The sequence below is a fragment of the Haliotis rubra genome, unplaced genomic scaffold (assembly GCF_003918875.1).
Source record: "Haliotis rubra isolate DU_JTF1 unplaced genomic scaffold, ASM391887v1 Scf242, whole genome shotgun sequence".
NCBI classification, from domain to species: Eukaryota; Metazoa; Mollusca; class Gastropoda; order Lepetellida; family Haliotidae; genus Haliotis; species Haliotis rubra.
This window is the reverse complement of record NW_025766470.1, coordinates 618,613-636,035: the sequence shown is the minus strand read 5'-3', so window position 1 is coordinate 636,035 and position 17,423 is coordinate 618,613. Positions and strand designations below refer to the sequence as shown.

Genomic DNA, 17,423 nt, shown 5'->3' with positions numbered 1-17,423 from the left:
ATTCGGATCATAACACATCCATTGTATGGGCACACTATACACAACTTTACACTTCCTCAGTAAATTAGTACCTTTAGAGGGTTGAGTAGTCTGTCTCACAGTCCCTGAACCACATTAATTTCCCTACTGCCAAGCCCTCTCTGCAGTGCTAAAGCCATAAATAAAGCAAGTCTAGATTCCCTCAGGTTCTGAATCTCTGGTCTCCCTAGGGCTCCTTTTCAATATAAATGGAGCTTGTTTGTTACTATCAAAATTATATATATTCAGAGACTAAGCCTTAGTCTAAGGGTTGAGTACCATCAGGGATTGCAACCCTCTCCGCACCAGCTTTGAAAACACTGTCGTCACAGGCAGACGGGCGTGTAGGAATTCTCTACAAATTCTTTCACATATCTATACATTTATTGTATACAAAGATTGTTGCTGTAATCAAACCGAAATATTATATGAACACGTGACTTGACAGCTGGGAGGCTCAGGTGTCTGAATACCGATTTTCATGATAAGATACCGAGCTCATTTGCATAATTTTCATGTTTGTATGTCAAACGACTCGCGACTCGACTCGTGGATCTGTCGATCTGTCCCAAACAAAACGTGCGTAATTAACGAAAACGACAACTCCAATCCTTGTTTATAGGTCTGTGCGTTTGTACCACTCCGACTAAATCAAAAGCATGTGTTTATTTATCATTGCAGTCTCAAACCCGTCTCAAACACTCGCAAAGGCAGGTCAACTTGTTACAAGAAAAACACGGAAACGTTTGTTGAAACGTTTGTCAATTATTATTGCTAAATGGAACATTCCTTGGAGTGATTCCTTGACAGACTGACATTAATTATCTGACATTGAAACTTGTAATCTACATCATGAATAATTCATGTCCACAATCTATGTGAGCAGTAACTTATATCTTTTATCAAGACCGTGTTTTGAATTTGGCCTTGACCAAACTAAACAGAAATGCGTGGTATATATGGACCAGCCGTATGTTTGTCTGCCAGACAGAACCTGTTATCTGCTGTGTAGCTCTGAAGGTTGGGCTGAAGCACTGAAATATTATGTAAGTATATTTTCTACAAACACACGGTATCGTTTCAAGACATAATTTGTATATATATGCACAATATATTGTTACATATAATTGTTAAACAATATATACATTATATCGCTTGCCTTGTTAAGATCCAGTGGAGGGCCGAGGTATGAAAGTTATTACTAAATTTAGGCGCTTTTGGGGCATGGGTAGCCTGGAATCTTCTAGAACAATATACATTAATCTGGTATATTGTAGAATATTCTCGAAAGTTTAAAGACTGTATAAGGACAAATGCATGTCTAAATCTTCTTACCTAGTTCGATACTGTCCTTAACTCGAACTGCAGATGTATCTGCTAACGTACTGTTCAACTCAATTCGAAAACTAAACGTTTGTCTAACACCGGTACTCTCCTTATCTCGAACTGCAGATGTATCTGCTAACGTACTGTTCAACTCAATTCGAAAACTAAACGTTTGTCTATCACCGGTACTCTCCTTATCTCGAACTGCAGATGTATCTGCTAACGTACTGTTCAACTCAATTCGAAAACTAAACGTTTGTCTAACACCGGTACTCTCCTTATCTCGAACTGCAGATGTATCTGCTAACGTATGTTCAACTCAATTCGAAAACTAAACGTTTGTCTAACACCGGTACTCTCCTTATCTCGAACTGCAGATGTATCTGCTAACGTACTGTTCAACTCAATTCGAAAACTAAACGTTTGTCTATCACCGGTACTCTCCTTATCTCGAACTGCAGATGTATCTGCTAAAGTACTGTTCAACTCAATTCGAAAACTAAACGTTTGTCTAACACCGGTACTCTCCTTATCTCGAACTGCAGATGTATCTGCTAACGTACTGTTCAACTCAATTCGAAAACTAAACGTTTGTCTCACACCGGTACTCTCCTTATCTCGAACTGCGGATGACCTAACTAATGTTCTGGCTAGCTATTCTCGAAACGTTCGTAGCCCTGCGAACTTCTTAAGCCCATTCTTAACACATTGGCTACGATCACAGTTACGAATTTTTAGGGCTACGAACGTTTCGAGAATAAGGGCCCTGTTTTATTTTATTCAAATCTTTCACTGTTGTCTCACATCGATGCTATGTTTATCTCGAACTATGGATGTCCAAGCTAAAATATTGTTTCAAAGTGTTAAGATCCTAAACGATTATTTAACATTGGTACTCGCCTTATCTCGATCTACGGATACCCGATTGATCATCTTGTTCAACTGTATTCCAAGAGCATCGATACATACATGAAGCAAATGTCTCGATTTTTATAGTTGTTGACTGGTGTGTTTTATCAGCTTATATTTTTGTAAACATTTTATTGTTAATTTTAAACGATTTTCCAGCCAGAATGTAACGGTGTCAGAACACTACATTCGAGAGCAATGTGTTTTTTATCTTTCGAATAACGAGACACTTTGTTGACTTCAGAATTGGATTCAACAAAACAAATATTCGGGACAATGGCGACTGGTAAGTAGAACGTGATAGAACGTCAGTGTCACTACTTCCATCCCTCCGATTTAAATGATTACATCACCAGTGGAGTGACCAATCGTATGGCATCACAAGTCGCTTTGCATAGTTGCGTGGGCTGCCAGTATTCGTGACCCACTCGTGTTATTCCGGGACAAGGTTACGGAAAGGGGCGAGTGGTGACGAATGTAGCTGATCTTGAGCATTCTTAACTACTCGCTTCTTTCCGTGACGACATCGGGCTTGCCGGAATGACACGAGTAATTACGAATGTGGTCGGGATGGAATCCTGAATTCGACTCAGCTGTTATCCCTAATCTATCAGCAGTATTTGAACAGGTTTGGCCATGATTTGAAAATGAATGCACAGATTGTATCCCAATTCGTGGACTAGGCACTTGCAACCGTACAAATATTTTTGTACACATAAAAATGCTGACCGACTCGCAGCGGAATAAATATGTTTTGTACCAATCAAAACGCTATTCAATCTCATTAAACTCAAGTCCTTTATTCGATAACTCTCTACGAGAAGACAAATCCACTAGAGTCGAAACCAAGAGGTATGTAACGACTGACTATAACGTCCTCTTTCAGATTTCACGTATAAACCTGGCTTCAAAGCGACCGATGATATGAAGAAAGCATTCGATGAGTACGGATTCATAATCATCAGGTACGTCACACGTACGTTCACCATGACGTAATGTCCCTTATCCCGTGGATCTAGGTCCAGTGTCAAATGAACATGACGTACTGCTACTTATCTCGTGGATCATAGGTCCATGTCACACGAAATGACGTGTCCTTATCTATGGTATCTGACCGAGCGAAAGCGTGGATCTAACAGGGAAGGTCACCAGTGTCACACGAACATGACGTACTGCCAATCCTGGTGGATCTGGGTCCAGTGTCTTATCTCGCGGATCTGAGGTCCAGTGTCGCCACGAACATGTATTTTATTTATTACCCACGTCTTACATGCATTTAAACTGACTTATCTGGTGGATCTAGGTCATGTTTTGGTTTCAGAAACCGGTTTCATGTACTGTAGTACAATATTTGCATGACGTCACACTGAACATGACGTCAGTTGTAATCGCCTCGTACAGCCTGCTACTTATCTGGTGGATCTTGGTCCAGTGCTTCACTTGAACATCACTGGTGGAAACATTGCTTTATGTTATCTGGTGGATCTAAGGTCTCAGTGACTCACTTGAACAGCGACGGCAACGTTCGCTACATTCCCACAATGCATTTAAGTTGTAGAATGAATGAATTCACGTGGGTCCATGAAAAAGTAGTTACGTTGAATGTGACCTAATTGACGTCATCGGTTATCCAATCAAATCTGGTGGATTTCAGGTCCAGTCGTTACGACACAGGTCAACGCATGACACTCGTGTGACTTATCTGATGGATATGCAACTGGGTCCAGTGTACGTTGACCACATGTAATACGTACTACCACTTATCTCGTGGATCTGGGTCCAGTGTCACACGAACATGACGTACTGCCACTTATCTCGTGGATCTGGGTCCAGTGTCACTTGAACATGACGTACTACCACTTATCTCGTGGATCTAGGTCCAGTGTCACTTGAACATGACGTACTACCACTTATCTCGTGGATCTAGGTCCAGTGTCACTTGAACATGACGTACTACCACTTATCTCGTGGATCTAGGTCCAGTGTCACACGAACATGACGTACTACCACTTATCTCGTGGATCTAGGTCCAGTGTCACTTGAACATGACGTACTACCACTTATCTCGTGGATCTAGGTCCAGTGTCACTTGAACATGACGTACTACCACTTATCTCGTGGATCTAGGTCCAGTGTCACTTGAACATGACGTACTGCTACTTATCTGGTGGATCTAGGTCCAGTGTCACTTGAACATGACGTACTGCTACTTATCTGGTGGATCTAGGTCCAGTGTCACTTGAACATGACGTACTGCTACTTATCTGGTGGATCTAGGTCCAGTGTCACTTGAACATGACGTACTGCCACTTATCTCGTGGATCTAGGTCCAGTGTCACTTGAACATGACGTACTGCCACTTATCTCGTGGATCTAGGTCCAGTGTCACTTGAACATGACGTACTGCCACTTATCTCGTGGATCTAGGTCCAGTGTCACTTGAACATGACGTACTGCCACTTATCTCGTGGATCTAGGTCCAGTGTCACTTGAACATGACGTACTGCCACTTATCTCGTGGATCTAGGTCCAGTGTCACTTGAACATGACGTACTAGGCAGTGTCACTTATCTCGTGGATCTAGGTCCAGTGTCACTTGAACATGACGTACTGCCACTTATCTCGTGGATCTAGGTCCAGTGTCACTTGAACATGACGTACTGCCACTTATCTCGTGGATCTAGGTCCAGTGTCACACGAACATGACGTACTACCACTTATCTCGTGGATCTAGGTCCAGTGTCACACGAACATGACGTACTACCACTTATCACGTGCATCTATTTGGGCGCGTGAGTTTGTATGGAGACTAGATATCAATTCTACCTTCAGCTTTAAACCCAGACATCCCTATTGTTAAAACTATGAGCCGAGATGACTTGTTTTTATGAAAACAACACCAAACAAGAATGTAATTTTGTGGCAGACAATGTATTTCTATTCCATCAGTGTGAACCAAAATTATTTTGTTCAAGTATTTTCGGTGAAATATATGGGGCCAAATATATCTAAATGACAGCCCTACAGCACTAAACATCACCAGTGCCATGCCATATTTGAAGCACCTGATTCGGTAGCATGGATGACTGCTTGTCAACGTAACCCGAACTGTGCGGGATGTTGCTTATGATATCAGTCGTAGGTTTGTCTATGCCAGAGTTAGTGTTTGTAACAGGCCGGCGTTTTTATGATCCTATACTGTTATGAGCGCGGCATAAAACAACACTGAAAGCAGTAACACGTACATAAGAGAGTGTCTGCTTAACAGAGGGCTTCTCAACACGGCGGAGCTCAACAAGGTGAAGAAAGCGCTGGAGGAGAACGGCGAGATCCTCAAACATTCCTTCGGGGTACGTGTTTAACAACGGGTAGGGGTGGAACGATTCACCGAGCATTGTACCGACAGATCGTTTAAGTGTGAGTGAGTGAGTTGGGTTTTACGCCGCTATTAGCAATATCCCAGCAATATCACGGCGACTTCACACATTGTACCCATGGGGTGGGGGGATCGAACCCGGGTCTTCGGTGTTACGAGTGATCGCTTAAACAGCTGGGCCACTCCATCGCCCCATTATAGGTAGCAAGTGTGATAGGTGTTAAAAGAAGCCAAAGGAATACGCCATTGGTTGTTGTTTTTCTACTTGCATAGGTGTGGTGTGGTGTGGTGTGAGTATGGGTGTAGGTAAGGGTATACGAATGGGTGTGGATGTGGGTACGTGTAAAATATTCTTTGAGAATTTGTCTTCTTGCACATACCAGGGATAAATAAGTAAAGGATGGTACTTTTCATTGTGAGACTTGCAAATCCAGCTTACTGAAATACCCACGGTCCTTGCCATCACAATGATACAATGTAACGTGTGAGCTGCAGCTGAATATAGACTAGTGAGAGCTACTTTGAAATTGATTCAAACATAACACGCATTTCTAGCTATGCTAATATAATCAAACCCATTGCGCGTCAAAGTTGTCCGATGGAAACAACCGGAAGAGCCGTCTCTGTGTCTGGAGTCATCCCGGAAGTGACATCACGGGCATTGTGTCCCGGAGTGAGAGGGTTGCTGGCACTGTGGAAAAGGTAAAATGTTTTCATGATAACTGATGTTACTGATAACACATTATTATTTGACCCTGTGATTTGCTATTCGTTTCAAAATATACGGTGGTACCTCGGGACACAAGGACAATAGTGGTGCTATTTTTTCCCGAGACAAGGGAGTTAGCTGACAATGAAAGCCCAGTATCCTTCCACCACTCCAACTGGACTTACCTGCCTCGCTCGACAAGCGACAGCTACGGGTTATACCCCTTCTATTGACCAATCGGATTCCACCTTTCATTTCTCCTGAAATAAACACACTGTTTTCTGGATCATTTTCCTCGCAGACGAAGTGGGGTTAAAGGGTGTCGACATTCGGCTAATCCCGGAAGAACACGAGCAGTCACGAACGGAATATCGGCAGTACTCGGAGATCCTGGACTTTACGACTTGTAATCGCGATTTCTAGTGTACATGGGACTTTCGTTTCAGCTTCTTGGAGGCGAGGTGTACCACTACCACTCTAAACTGATGATGAAGGAGGCGCAGACTGGGGGAAGCTTTGTGTGGCATCAGGATTATGGGTACTTCTGAAGAATACATCATCGTATTCCCATCATTTTGTCATGCAAACATTTCTTAATTATAATGCAATTAAAGAGCTGATCCTTGCTTAAAGAGGAATTTTTTCTAATCTATTCATGTCCCCTTCATTTGATTTTATTCTTTTATTATTTGTGGGACCCGTGAAGATCCGGGTTAGAACTGATGTTCAGTAACCCATGCTTGTAAGAAGCGACTATAACTAGATCGAGTGGTCAGGCTTCCTGACTTGGTTGACACATGTCATCGGTTCCCAATTGCGTAGATCGATGTTCATGCTGTTGATCACTGGATTGTCTGGTCAGCCGCCATATAGCTGGAATATTGCTGTGTAAGGCGAAAAACTAAACTCACTCACCCATTCACTCATTATTCTTGGTGGTACTCGTAGCCCTAGGACCAAAGATACCACAAACGACGAGTTGTGTCCCTTAGCTGCTCTTGGATCCGCTAATCGGTGGTTTGAATCAGTTAGGTTATGATGCAAGGTCTTTTAGTGCCTTATCTGTACCCCTTTATTGACTACTGAAGTAAGCCGTCTCGTTTGTGGTCAAGCCCTGAAGATCAGGTTTAGATTTGGCCATCAGCGCCCGACCTTGTCGTGAGTGTCGAGTAACTGGATCGGGTGGTCAGGCTCACTGACTTGTTGATACACGTCATCAATCCCAATTGGAGAGATTGATACGCACGCTGTTAATCACTTGAGTGTCTGCTTCAATCCGGCATCTAGCTGGAGTGAGTGAGTATGGTTTTATGCCGTTTTAGCAATATTCCAGCAATTTCACGGCGGGGGACACCAGAAAACGGGCTTCACACATTGTATCCATGTGGGGAATCGAACCCGGGTCTTCAGTGTGACGGCAAACGCTTTAACCACTAGGCTACCCCACCGCCCCGCATCTAGCTGGAACTGTGCTAAGAACGGCATGAAACAACTAACAAACAAAATATATACTTGTATATTTCTGGGAAGATGTTCTAAATCGCTCTAAACTATAGTGTTTTGATTGACAGCTACTGGTACCACAACGGACTTCTCAAGCCGGACATGCTGGCCGTGTTCACGGCTATCGACAAGTGCAACAAGGAGAATGGCTGCCTTGAGGTGAGCACATGTACACGTGAAATGATACGGTATGAGGGGAAGGATGAAAAAAATCTCTTGTAATTTACAGTAGAGGAATAATTTCATATTTAAATAAGTCTGACCCTATCGTTTTGTTGAAATAAGATCCTGCATATAACATTAGTTAGCGTTTGTAAATCTACAATAATGATATGTTTATACCGTGGCAAGACTATGTATAATCGTCCACAACAGAGATGCTGCGTAATTGGTGCGGTTTCATTCCAAATACTAATATTTATACTTTCGGTAAGACCCGTGAATTCCCGGTTAGAACTGATCTTCAGCAACCCATGCTTGCCGTAAGAGGCGACTAACGGGATCGGGTGATCAGGCTCGCTGACTTGGTTGACATATGTCGTTGTGTCTTAGATTGTCTGGTCCAGACTCGATTATCTACAGACCGCCGCCGCGACTTCCAGTAGCTGGCGATTAGTTGCCTGACTCTGAGGGTGTGGGTTCGAATCCAGGATGAGACTCAACCCAACAAAAGTACCAGAATATGTACTTTACTGAGAAAGTGTAATATCAGATATAGCATATGTTACATTTGACCACTTTCCAAATGGCATTGTTATATTCATAACAATCAAACAGTCTGGCATTAACTGTTGGCTGTTTCAGATTCTGGAGAAGTCCCACAAGTGTGGTCGTATCGAACACAAGTTTGTCGCTGGCCAGATCGGGGCTGACCTCGACCGCGTGGAACTGATCAAGGCCACGTGCAAGCACAGATACGTCGAGTTGGAACAAGGTGAACCTGACCACTCCCAGCAGAAGTCTCGAAGTTAAAGCATAAAATAAACGCTTGTTTAAAATTTGGTCGAAAAATCATGTGGAAATACCTTTGTTCGCGAATGACATATGCGTATGGTGTTCAACTGCTTCCATTTGGCGTGACAGAGTGTGTAAGTGAGTATGGTTTTACGCCGCTTTTAGCAATATTCCAGCAATATCACGGCGGGGACACTAGAAATGGGCTTCACACATTGTACCCATGTGGGGAATCGAACCCGGTCTTCGGCGTGACGAGCGGACGCTTTAACCATTAGGCTACCCCATAGAATTCTAACCCGTGAAGATCCGGGTTAGAATTGATCTTCAGTAACCCATGCTTGTTCTAAGAGGCGACTAACAGGAACGGCTGGCCAGGCTCGCTGACTTGGTTGACACATGTCATCGTATCTCAATTGCGTAGATCGATGCTCATGCTGTTGATCACTGGATTGTCTGGTCCAGACTCGATTATTTACAGACCGCTGTCATATAGCTGGAATATTGCTGAGTGCGACGTAAAACTAAACACCCTGCCACACCCCTGCTCGTGGGTTTTACCCAAGTTTAAAATGGCTAAGACCTGTATCGCATTATTTCCTCATGCAATCGGACTCGTCGTACCACAACTGAATTATTATTCATAGCGACAAAACGCTCTCACAATTATTTCCAGAAGATACATTGTCAAAATAAAACAAACACGTACTTTTTCCCTTACGTTTTTTCGAGGCACATTGCAATCAAAGAGCTGTCTTGGTTTCGACCCTAAAACTTCTTCCTCATCAGCCATTCCCGTTCTGGTTGCTAGGCGACGCCCTGTTCTTCCACTGCAACCTGCTCCACAACAGTGCCGCCAACACTAGCGATAAACGACGCTGGGTCCTCATCACAGCCTTCAACACCCTCGACAACAACAGCGTCGTGGAGCACCACCATCCTCCTGGAACCAAGATAGATATCGTAAGCATTTATTTATGTTGTTTGTTTTGTTTCTTGTCGAACGCCACAACAGTAGTACTCTAGGTATATCAGAACGGCATGTATAAATAAGCCTGATCCATACGCACCATGCCATCGGGACACAATTATTTTTTATCACTTTATTTCTTTTTGATCTAGGTACAGCATTTCATACACGTTTAACAGGTCGGCATAATTGTTGTATTATACAGCAAGTCAAATTACAGTCATTATCTATGTAAATAGTCTGTGGTAAGACGACCAAAATGTAACAAAAGTGTCGTATTTGTAGTGAGAATAGGCATTAAATTTTAAGTAATTGTTAATTGTAATTCGATTTTTGTCATTTTCAATCGGGACACAATTAGAAATGTCGAATATTTTGTCGTTGGTTCAATTATTTTTCTCCTTATTTCAATTATTTTCTCGAAATTTCGAGTATATACTCGTTGCTTCAACTATTATTCCCAGGAAAGTTGAACCTACGAGAAAATACAAGAAACGTGAAGTAACGAGTAAATAATCGACACAACGATTGTTTTCGCTGAAACAAATTATGCTACAAAAGTGGCATCATTATGCTGTCCTATGTTGTCTGAGTATGTACACGTATATACTCACTCTATTATACACATCTCATTTGACATATTTAATAACGCGGATCAGGAAAACAATTTGGGAGAGTGACAAGAAAGTGAGTGAGTGAATGTAGTTTTAAGCCGTACTCAGCAATATTCCAGCTATATGGCGGCGGTTTGTAAATAATCGAGTCTGGACCAGACAGTCCAGTGATCAACATCATGAGCATCAATCTACGCAAATGGGAACCGATGACATGTGTCAACCAAGTCAGCGATCCTGACCACCCGATCCCGTTAGTCGCCTCTTACGACAAGCATGGGTTACTGAAGATTCTAACCCGGATCTTCCCGGGTTTAAGGTATGGAAATGTGTGCCCAATCCTTTTCCTTGTGAATAAAATATATGTTCAAATCAAAACCTTACCACAGGTGAGCGACGACGCTATTCTTGCCTGCACCAACTACAGCGACATGACCGGCAAACGCTTCATGGACCCCTCGGCCAACAAGACAATCAAGGTAGACAACTAGGTCAGAAGATTCGCATTTTGAAATTTCACGGTTGTCTCCCTTGACAATGTTAAAGAGGTTATAAAAACACGTCCCGCCTGTTTGTGTTAATTTATTCATTCATTCAAAGAGGAAACCTATTCCAAGGATCTCCAAACATATGGTCCAGCTTGTTCGAAGCAACAGAATGTTGGCGAACAAGACTTCTGCGTTGATGACGTTTGGCTAAATCAGTACCCGGATGTTCCTGTATCTCAAACTCCATTGACACAGAAGATGTGTGTTGACTTGAGCATTCTCGATGAAAGTGAAAACCATGGGCAATACGGCTGGCCATTCGTCACCACTCGCCCCTTTCCGTAACCTCCAAGAAGTTGCTATTCGGCTTGTCCCGGAATAACACGAGTTGGTCGCGAATGACGGCTGGCCGCAAACCCCATCACAGTAGTATATATTGATATAATTGATCTGACCCGGAGGGTCACCCTATGTTAAACCAGTAGGCAGTTCTACAGCTCCAAACTGTTACCTCTGCTCATAAACACAAACTATAACCATAAAGTACACAATCTAAAGTAAATATACACCCACGAAGTAACTATGCACCCACAAAGTAAATAAGTAGTGAGTGAGTGAGTTTAGTTTTACACCGCACTCCGCAATATTCCAGCTACATGGCAGCGGTCTGTAAATAATCGAGTCTGGACCAGACAATCCAGGGATCAACAACATGAACAACGATCTACGCAATTGGGATACGATGACATGTGTCAACCAAGTCAGCGAGCCTGACCACCCGATCCCGTTAGTCGCCTCTTACGACAAGCATGGGTTACTGAAGATCAATTCTAACCCGGATCTTCACGGGTTGCATCAATAGGAAGCTTAAGTGAGTGCATATGCCCAATATATACTCATGCCAATAATGGTTGTCACCCCCTCCCACCCCAACCCACACACACCTCACACACCCACCCCACCCCTCTCCAATTAAAAAAATTGAAGGGGGTGACAACCATTATTGGCATGAGTATATATAATATAGGCCAAAATTTTGTCGAAAATGTGTGACATTGTGGCTTTAAGTATTAAGATGGACCGATTGGGTCTAGGGCAAAATGATGACTCGCACCTCATTCAAGGAGACTTCAAGCAAAGGGAGGTAATCCTGATGTTTTCAGTTGGAAGTAATATCACGTTTTAGTGTTATTAAGTACCCAATAATTTATTAATAATGTCATTTTGTGTCAGATCAAGCCTTACAAGATAGACAGTTTAGAACACATGTAAGTACATGTTTAAAATAAACATACAGAATAATTATCATTTGTCTGTTCAAGATATCATATGCGAAAAATAAGTGGCAGTTCCTTTCACAAAAATTACTAATTTATTTGACGAGTTTTCCTCAATTAAGCATTCACATTATAACGCAGGAGGATATAGCATGCCTCATTAATTCTCAGGGGAAACACTTAGTATTTCGTGATAAATTTTGTTATTTTCCTCCAATCGTAAACGTACGTTTCGGTACGATCAATGGGCAACCAAACTCCTCTTGTCGTAAACATCAATTCAAGCAGCAAGGCAAAACAACAAGGTGGTCCGGTGAACTGATTTGCCTGCTTTGTTGGTTGGTTAGTAGTTGGTTGGTGTTTTTTTTGGGTTTTTTGTAATTTTTTTTAATTATTATTTTGATTGGTTGGTTGGTCGGTTGGCTGGTTAGTGGTTGTTGGTTTGGTTGGTTGGCTGGTTGGTTGGTTAGTGTTTGTTTGGTTGGTTGGTTAGTGGTTGTTGGTTTGGTTGGTTGGTTGGTTGGATGGTTGGTTGGTTAGTGTCTGTTTAGTTGGTTGGTTAGTGGTTGTTGGTTTGGTTGGTTGGTTGGTTGGTTGGTTAGTGTCTGTTTGGTTGGTTGGTTAGTGGTTGTTGGTTTGGTTGGTTGGTCAAGCTGTGTCTCAAGCTGACAGTCTATGTTGTCAATGACATGAATCTCTATAAATACCCACTGAATCTATAGAGGACGTCATTATCCCTGGTCGTTGGTCAAAATAACTAAAATATTCCGGAATGGTTGAGGTTTGAGTACTTAGTTTAAGAGAAAAACTCACAAATGAAAAGTTTCATCAATCTAATCACGCCCGTCGATGAGCGTATTTATCAAGCACCTCTTTTTCACATTTTCTCTTTTATAATGCACGAGTACTTAGTTTTAGAGCTTAGAAATACCCAAAGAAAGATTAAATTACGCTTGAAAGATTTTCTTTGTTTGATAATGCACGAACAACCGTGTGTAAGCATCACATTATCAATCAACCGATGGACATTATTGTTTTAGGAAGCCCATTACTTAGAGAAATCGTTACGACTTAACTGATTTGGTAGACAACCTTTTTCCCAGTAAATAATGCATTTCTCTCAATATTACTAACTATCAGACCTCAGGGAATAATTTATATCCCAAAAAATCACATATTCCGATTACAATATTAAATTTTAAAATTCTTATAAATAAATGCAACGTTGCATTAAACCGACTCTCGCGCCCTCTACCGGCCGAATATTATTTCAAGCGAACCCCATAGAGTTATGTCCCTTGGAGCGCTCTTTACGAATATCCTATAACGCAACTTGTGATTGAAACCAGTTCGGCAAACACCGACAACACTGCGTGCGACAGTTTTCGATGTGCGGAGCAATTGTTTACATTCCATATATGGCAAGCGTTCTCTGTTTGGAAGGAGTTCGCCCCAAAGTTTTAATTATCGACTTCCGGCAAGGGATAGTAAGTCTTTTATTGCATCAATAGGAAGCTAAAGTGATTGCATATGGCCCAAAATGTATAATATAGGCCAGAATATTGTCGAAAATGTGTGAAATTGTGCCTTTAAATATTGTGGGGGAGTATAGATTTTCCAACATTGTTCTGAAAGGGAACACCAGAAATGGGCTTCGCAATAGTACACTTACAGGGAATGGAACCCATGTCTCCTGTGTGACGAGCGAACACTTTAAACGGACCTAAACAGCTAAACATCATGGAACCCAGGTCTGGAACCCTGTGTGACGAGCGAACACTTTAACCACTGAGCTATACATCATGAACCCAGGTCTCCCGTGTGACGAGCGAACACTTTAACCACTGAGCTAAACATCATGAACCCAGGTCTCCTGTGTGACGAGCGAACACTTTAACCACTGAGCTAAACATCATGGAACCCAGGTCTCCTGTGTGACGAGCGAACACTTTAACCACTGAGCTAAACATCATGGAACCCAGGTCTCCTGTGTGACGAGCGAACACTTTAACCACTGAGCTAAACATCATGAACCCAGGTCTCCTGTGTGACGAGCGAACACTTTAACCACTGAGCTAAACATCATGAACCCAGGTCTCCCGTGTGACGAGCGAACACTTTAACCACTGAGCTAAACATAACCATGAACCCAGGTCTCCTCCCTTTAACCACTGAGCTAAACATCATGAACCCAGGTCTCCTGTGTGACGAGCGAACACTTTAACCACTGAGCTAAACATGTGACGAGCGAACACTTTAACCACTGAGCTAAACATCATATGAACCCAGGTCTCCTGTGTGACGAGCGAACACTTTAACCACTGAGCTAAACATCATGAACCCAGGTCTCCCGTGTGACGAGCGAACACTTTAACCACTGAGCTAAACACATGGAACCCATGAACCCAGGTCTCTCCGTGTGACGAGCGAACACTTTAACCACTGAGCGAACCCACTTTGAAGCGAACACTTTAACCACTGAGCTAAACATCATGAACCCAGGTCTCCCGTGTGACGAGCGAACACTTTAACCACTGAGCTAAACATCATGAACCCAGGTCTCCTGTGTGACGAGCGAACACTTTAACCACTGAGCTAAACATTATGAACCCAGGTCTCCCGTGTGACGAGCGAACACTTTAACCACTGAGCTAAACATCATGAACCCAGGTCTCCCGTGTGACGAGCGAACACTTTAACCACTGAGCTAAACATCATGAACCCAGGTCTCCTCCCGAACACTTTAACCACTGAGCTGATCGAGCTGTGTGACGACACTTTAACCACTGAGCTAAACATCATGAACCCAGGTCTCCTGTGTGACGAGCGAACACTTTAACCACTGAGCTAAACATCATGGAACCACTGTGACGAGCGAACACTTTAACCACTAAACACGAACCCAGCGTGTGACGAGCGAACACTTTAACCACTGAGCTAAACATCATGGAACCCAGGTCTCCTGTGTGACGAGCGAACACTTTAACCACTGAGCTAAACATCATGGAACCCAGGTCTCCTGTGTGACGAGCGAACACTTTAACCACTGAGCTAAACATCATGGAACCCAGGTCTCCTGTGTGACGAGCGAACACTTTAACCACTGAGCTAAACATCATGGAACCCAGGTCTCCTGTGTGACGAGCGAACACTTTAACCACTGAGCTAAACATCATGGAACCCAGGTCTCCTGTGTGACGAGCGAACACTTTAAACTGAGCTAAACACATGGAACCCAGCTAAACATAACCATGGAACCCAGGTCTCCTGTGTGACGAGCGAACACTTTAACCACTGAGCTAAACATCATGGAACCCAGGTCTCCTGTGACGAGACGCTAAACATCAGCGAACACTGACGAGCGAACACTTTAACCACTGAGCTAAACATCATGGAACCCAGGTCTCCTGTGTGACGAGCGAACACTTTAACCACATGGGCTAAACATCATGAACCCAGGTCTCCTGTGTGACGAGCGAACATCTTTAACCACTGAGCTAAACATCATGAACCCAGGTCTCCTGTGTGACGAGCGAACACTTTAACCACTGAGCTAAACATCATGGAACCCAGGTCTCCTGTGTGACGAGCGAACACTTCATAACCACTGAGCTAAACATCATGAGCTAAACATCATGGAACCCAGGTCTCCTGTGTGACGAGCGAACACTTTAACCACTGAGCTAAACATCATGAACCCAGGTCTCCCGTGTGACGAGCGAACACTTTAACCACTGAGCTAAACATCATGGAACCCAGATCTCCTGTGTGACGAGCGAACACTTTAACCACTGAGCTAAACATCATGGAACCCAGATCTCCTGTGTGACGAGCGAACACTTTAACCACTGAGCTAAACATCATGAACCCAGGTCTCCTGTGTGACGAGAGAACGCTTTAACCACTGAGCTAAACATGGACCCTTCAGCATATTTTTCCATTTATTGTCGAAATGAGATTTTGATTTAAATGTCAGGATAGGTGCATTTTGAAACTAATTTTGGATACGTTTATTCAAAATGTAATATACGTGTATTGAAGCAAGGAAGTATAATGAAAATAAATCAAGGGTGACACTGGTATAATGGTTACGCGTGTACTTAATAGGCTCAGGCCATTAGAACTGTCTGAAAATATACATAAAAATAAAAGCATTTTAATAGTTTTGAAGAAGATACATAATGATTCATTGAAGGGAGGATATTATTGAGTATCTGGCAGCTTACTCTTGAAGCATGTATTTCAACCTGTCTTACATCTTTCTTCATCTTACTGGACTGGGCATCAAATTATGCCAACAGCAGTGTGGTAAATACAGTGCCTGTCAATCCCTGGTCTATGACGCTGTACACTTAACGTGCGGTTTATCAAATAGCTCAGTGAGTTCTCTGAGAATGACCATGTCCACAGGTGCTGATCATCGGGGAGGAATATCATACCACGAGGTAGGTTTTGTGGTTGTGATAGCTCGATCTGTTTGGGTGTTTGGGTCAGTGTGGAGGTTTAGGTAAATGTCGCTTTTGGGGTGTGAGTTTTGGGTGTTTGGGTCAGTGTGGAGGTTTAGGTAAATGTCGCTTTTGGGGTGTGAGTTTTGGGTGTTTGGGTCAGTGTGGAGGTTTTGGTGAATGTCGCTTTTGGGGTGTGAGTTTTGGGTGTTTGGGTCAGTGTGGAGGTTTAGGTGAATGTCGCTTTTGGGGTGTGAGTTTTGGGTGTTTGGGTCAGTGTGGAGGTTTTGGTGAATGTCGCTTTTGGGGTGTGAGTTTTGGGTGTTTGGGTCAGTGTGGAGGTTTTGGTGAATGTCGCTTTTGGGGTGTGAGTTTTGGGTGTTTGGGTCAGTGTGGAGGTTTTGGTGAATGTCGCTTTGGGGTGTGAGAGTTTTGGGGTTTGGGTCAGTGTGCTTTGGGGTTTTGGTGAATGTCGCTTTTGGGGTGTGAGTTTTGGGTGTTTGGGTCAGTGTGGAGGTTTTGGTGAATGTCGCTTTTGGGGTGTGAGTTTTGGGTGTTTGGGTCAGTGTGGAGGTTTTGGTGAATGTCGCTTTTGGGGTGTGAGTTTTGGGTGTTTGGGTCAGTGTGGAGGTTTTGGTGAATGTCTTTTGGGGTGTGAGTTTAGGTGTTTGGGTTTGGAGGTTTTGGTGAGTTTTGTGAGTTTTGGGTGTTTGGGTCAGTGTGGAGGTTTTGGTAAATGTCGCTTTTGGGGTTTGTGGGTGTTTGGGTCAGTGTGGAGGTTTTGGTGAATGTCGCTTTTGGGTTGTGAGTTTTGGGTGTTTGGGTCAGTGTGGA

At 43.1% G+C, this 17,423-nt stretch overlaps 1 protein-coding gene across 1 annotated transcript; it reads left to right on the top strand.

The window, feature by feature from the left end:
- Nucleotides 1-944: 944 nt before the first annotated feature.
- LOC124278832 (L-proline trans-4-hydroxylase-like) lies at nucleotides 945-10,948 on the top strand. The gene is made up of 10 exons (XM_046714607.1): nucleotides 945-1,064; nucleotides 2,498-2,539; nucleotides 3,140-3,218; nucleotides 5,522-5,603; nucleotides 6,221-6,331; nucleotides 6,785-6,876; nucleotides 7,910-8,000; nucleotides 8,646-8,775; nucleotides 9,607-9,758; nucleotides 10,769-10,948. The coding sequence occupies exons 2-10, from the start codon at nucleotides 2,530-2,532 to the stop codon at nucleotides 10,868-10,870; spliced, it is 849 nt and encodes a 282-aa protein (XP_046570563.1). The 5' UTR covers nucleotides 945-1,064; nucleotides 2,498-2,529; the 3' UTR covers nucleotides 10,871-10,948.
- The last annotated feature ends 6,475 nt before the right edge of the window (nucleotides 10,949-17,423 follow it).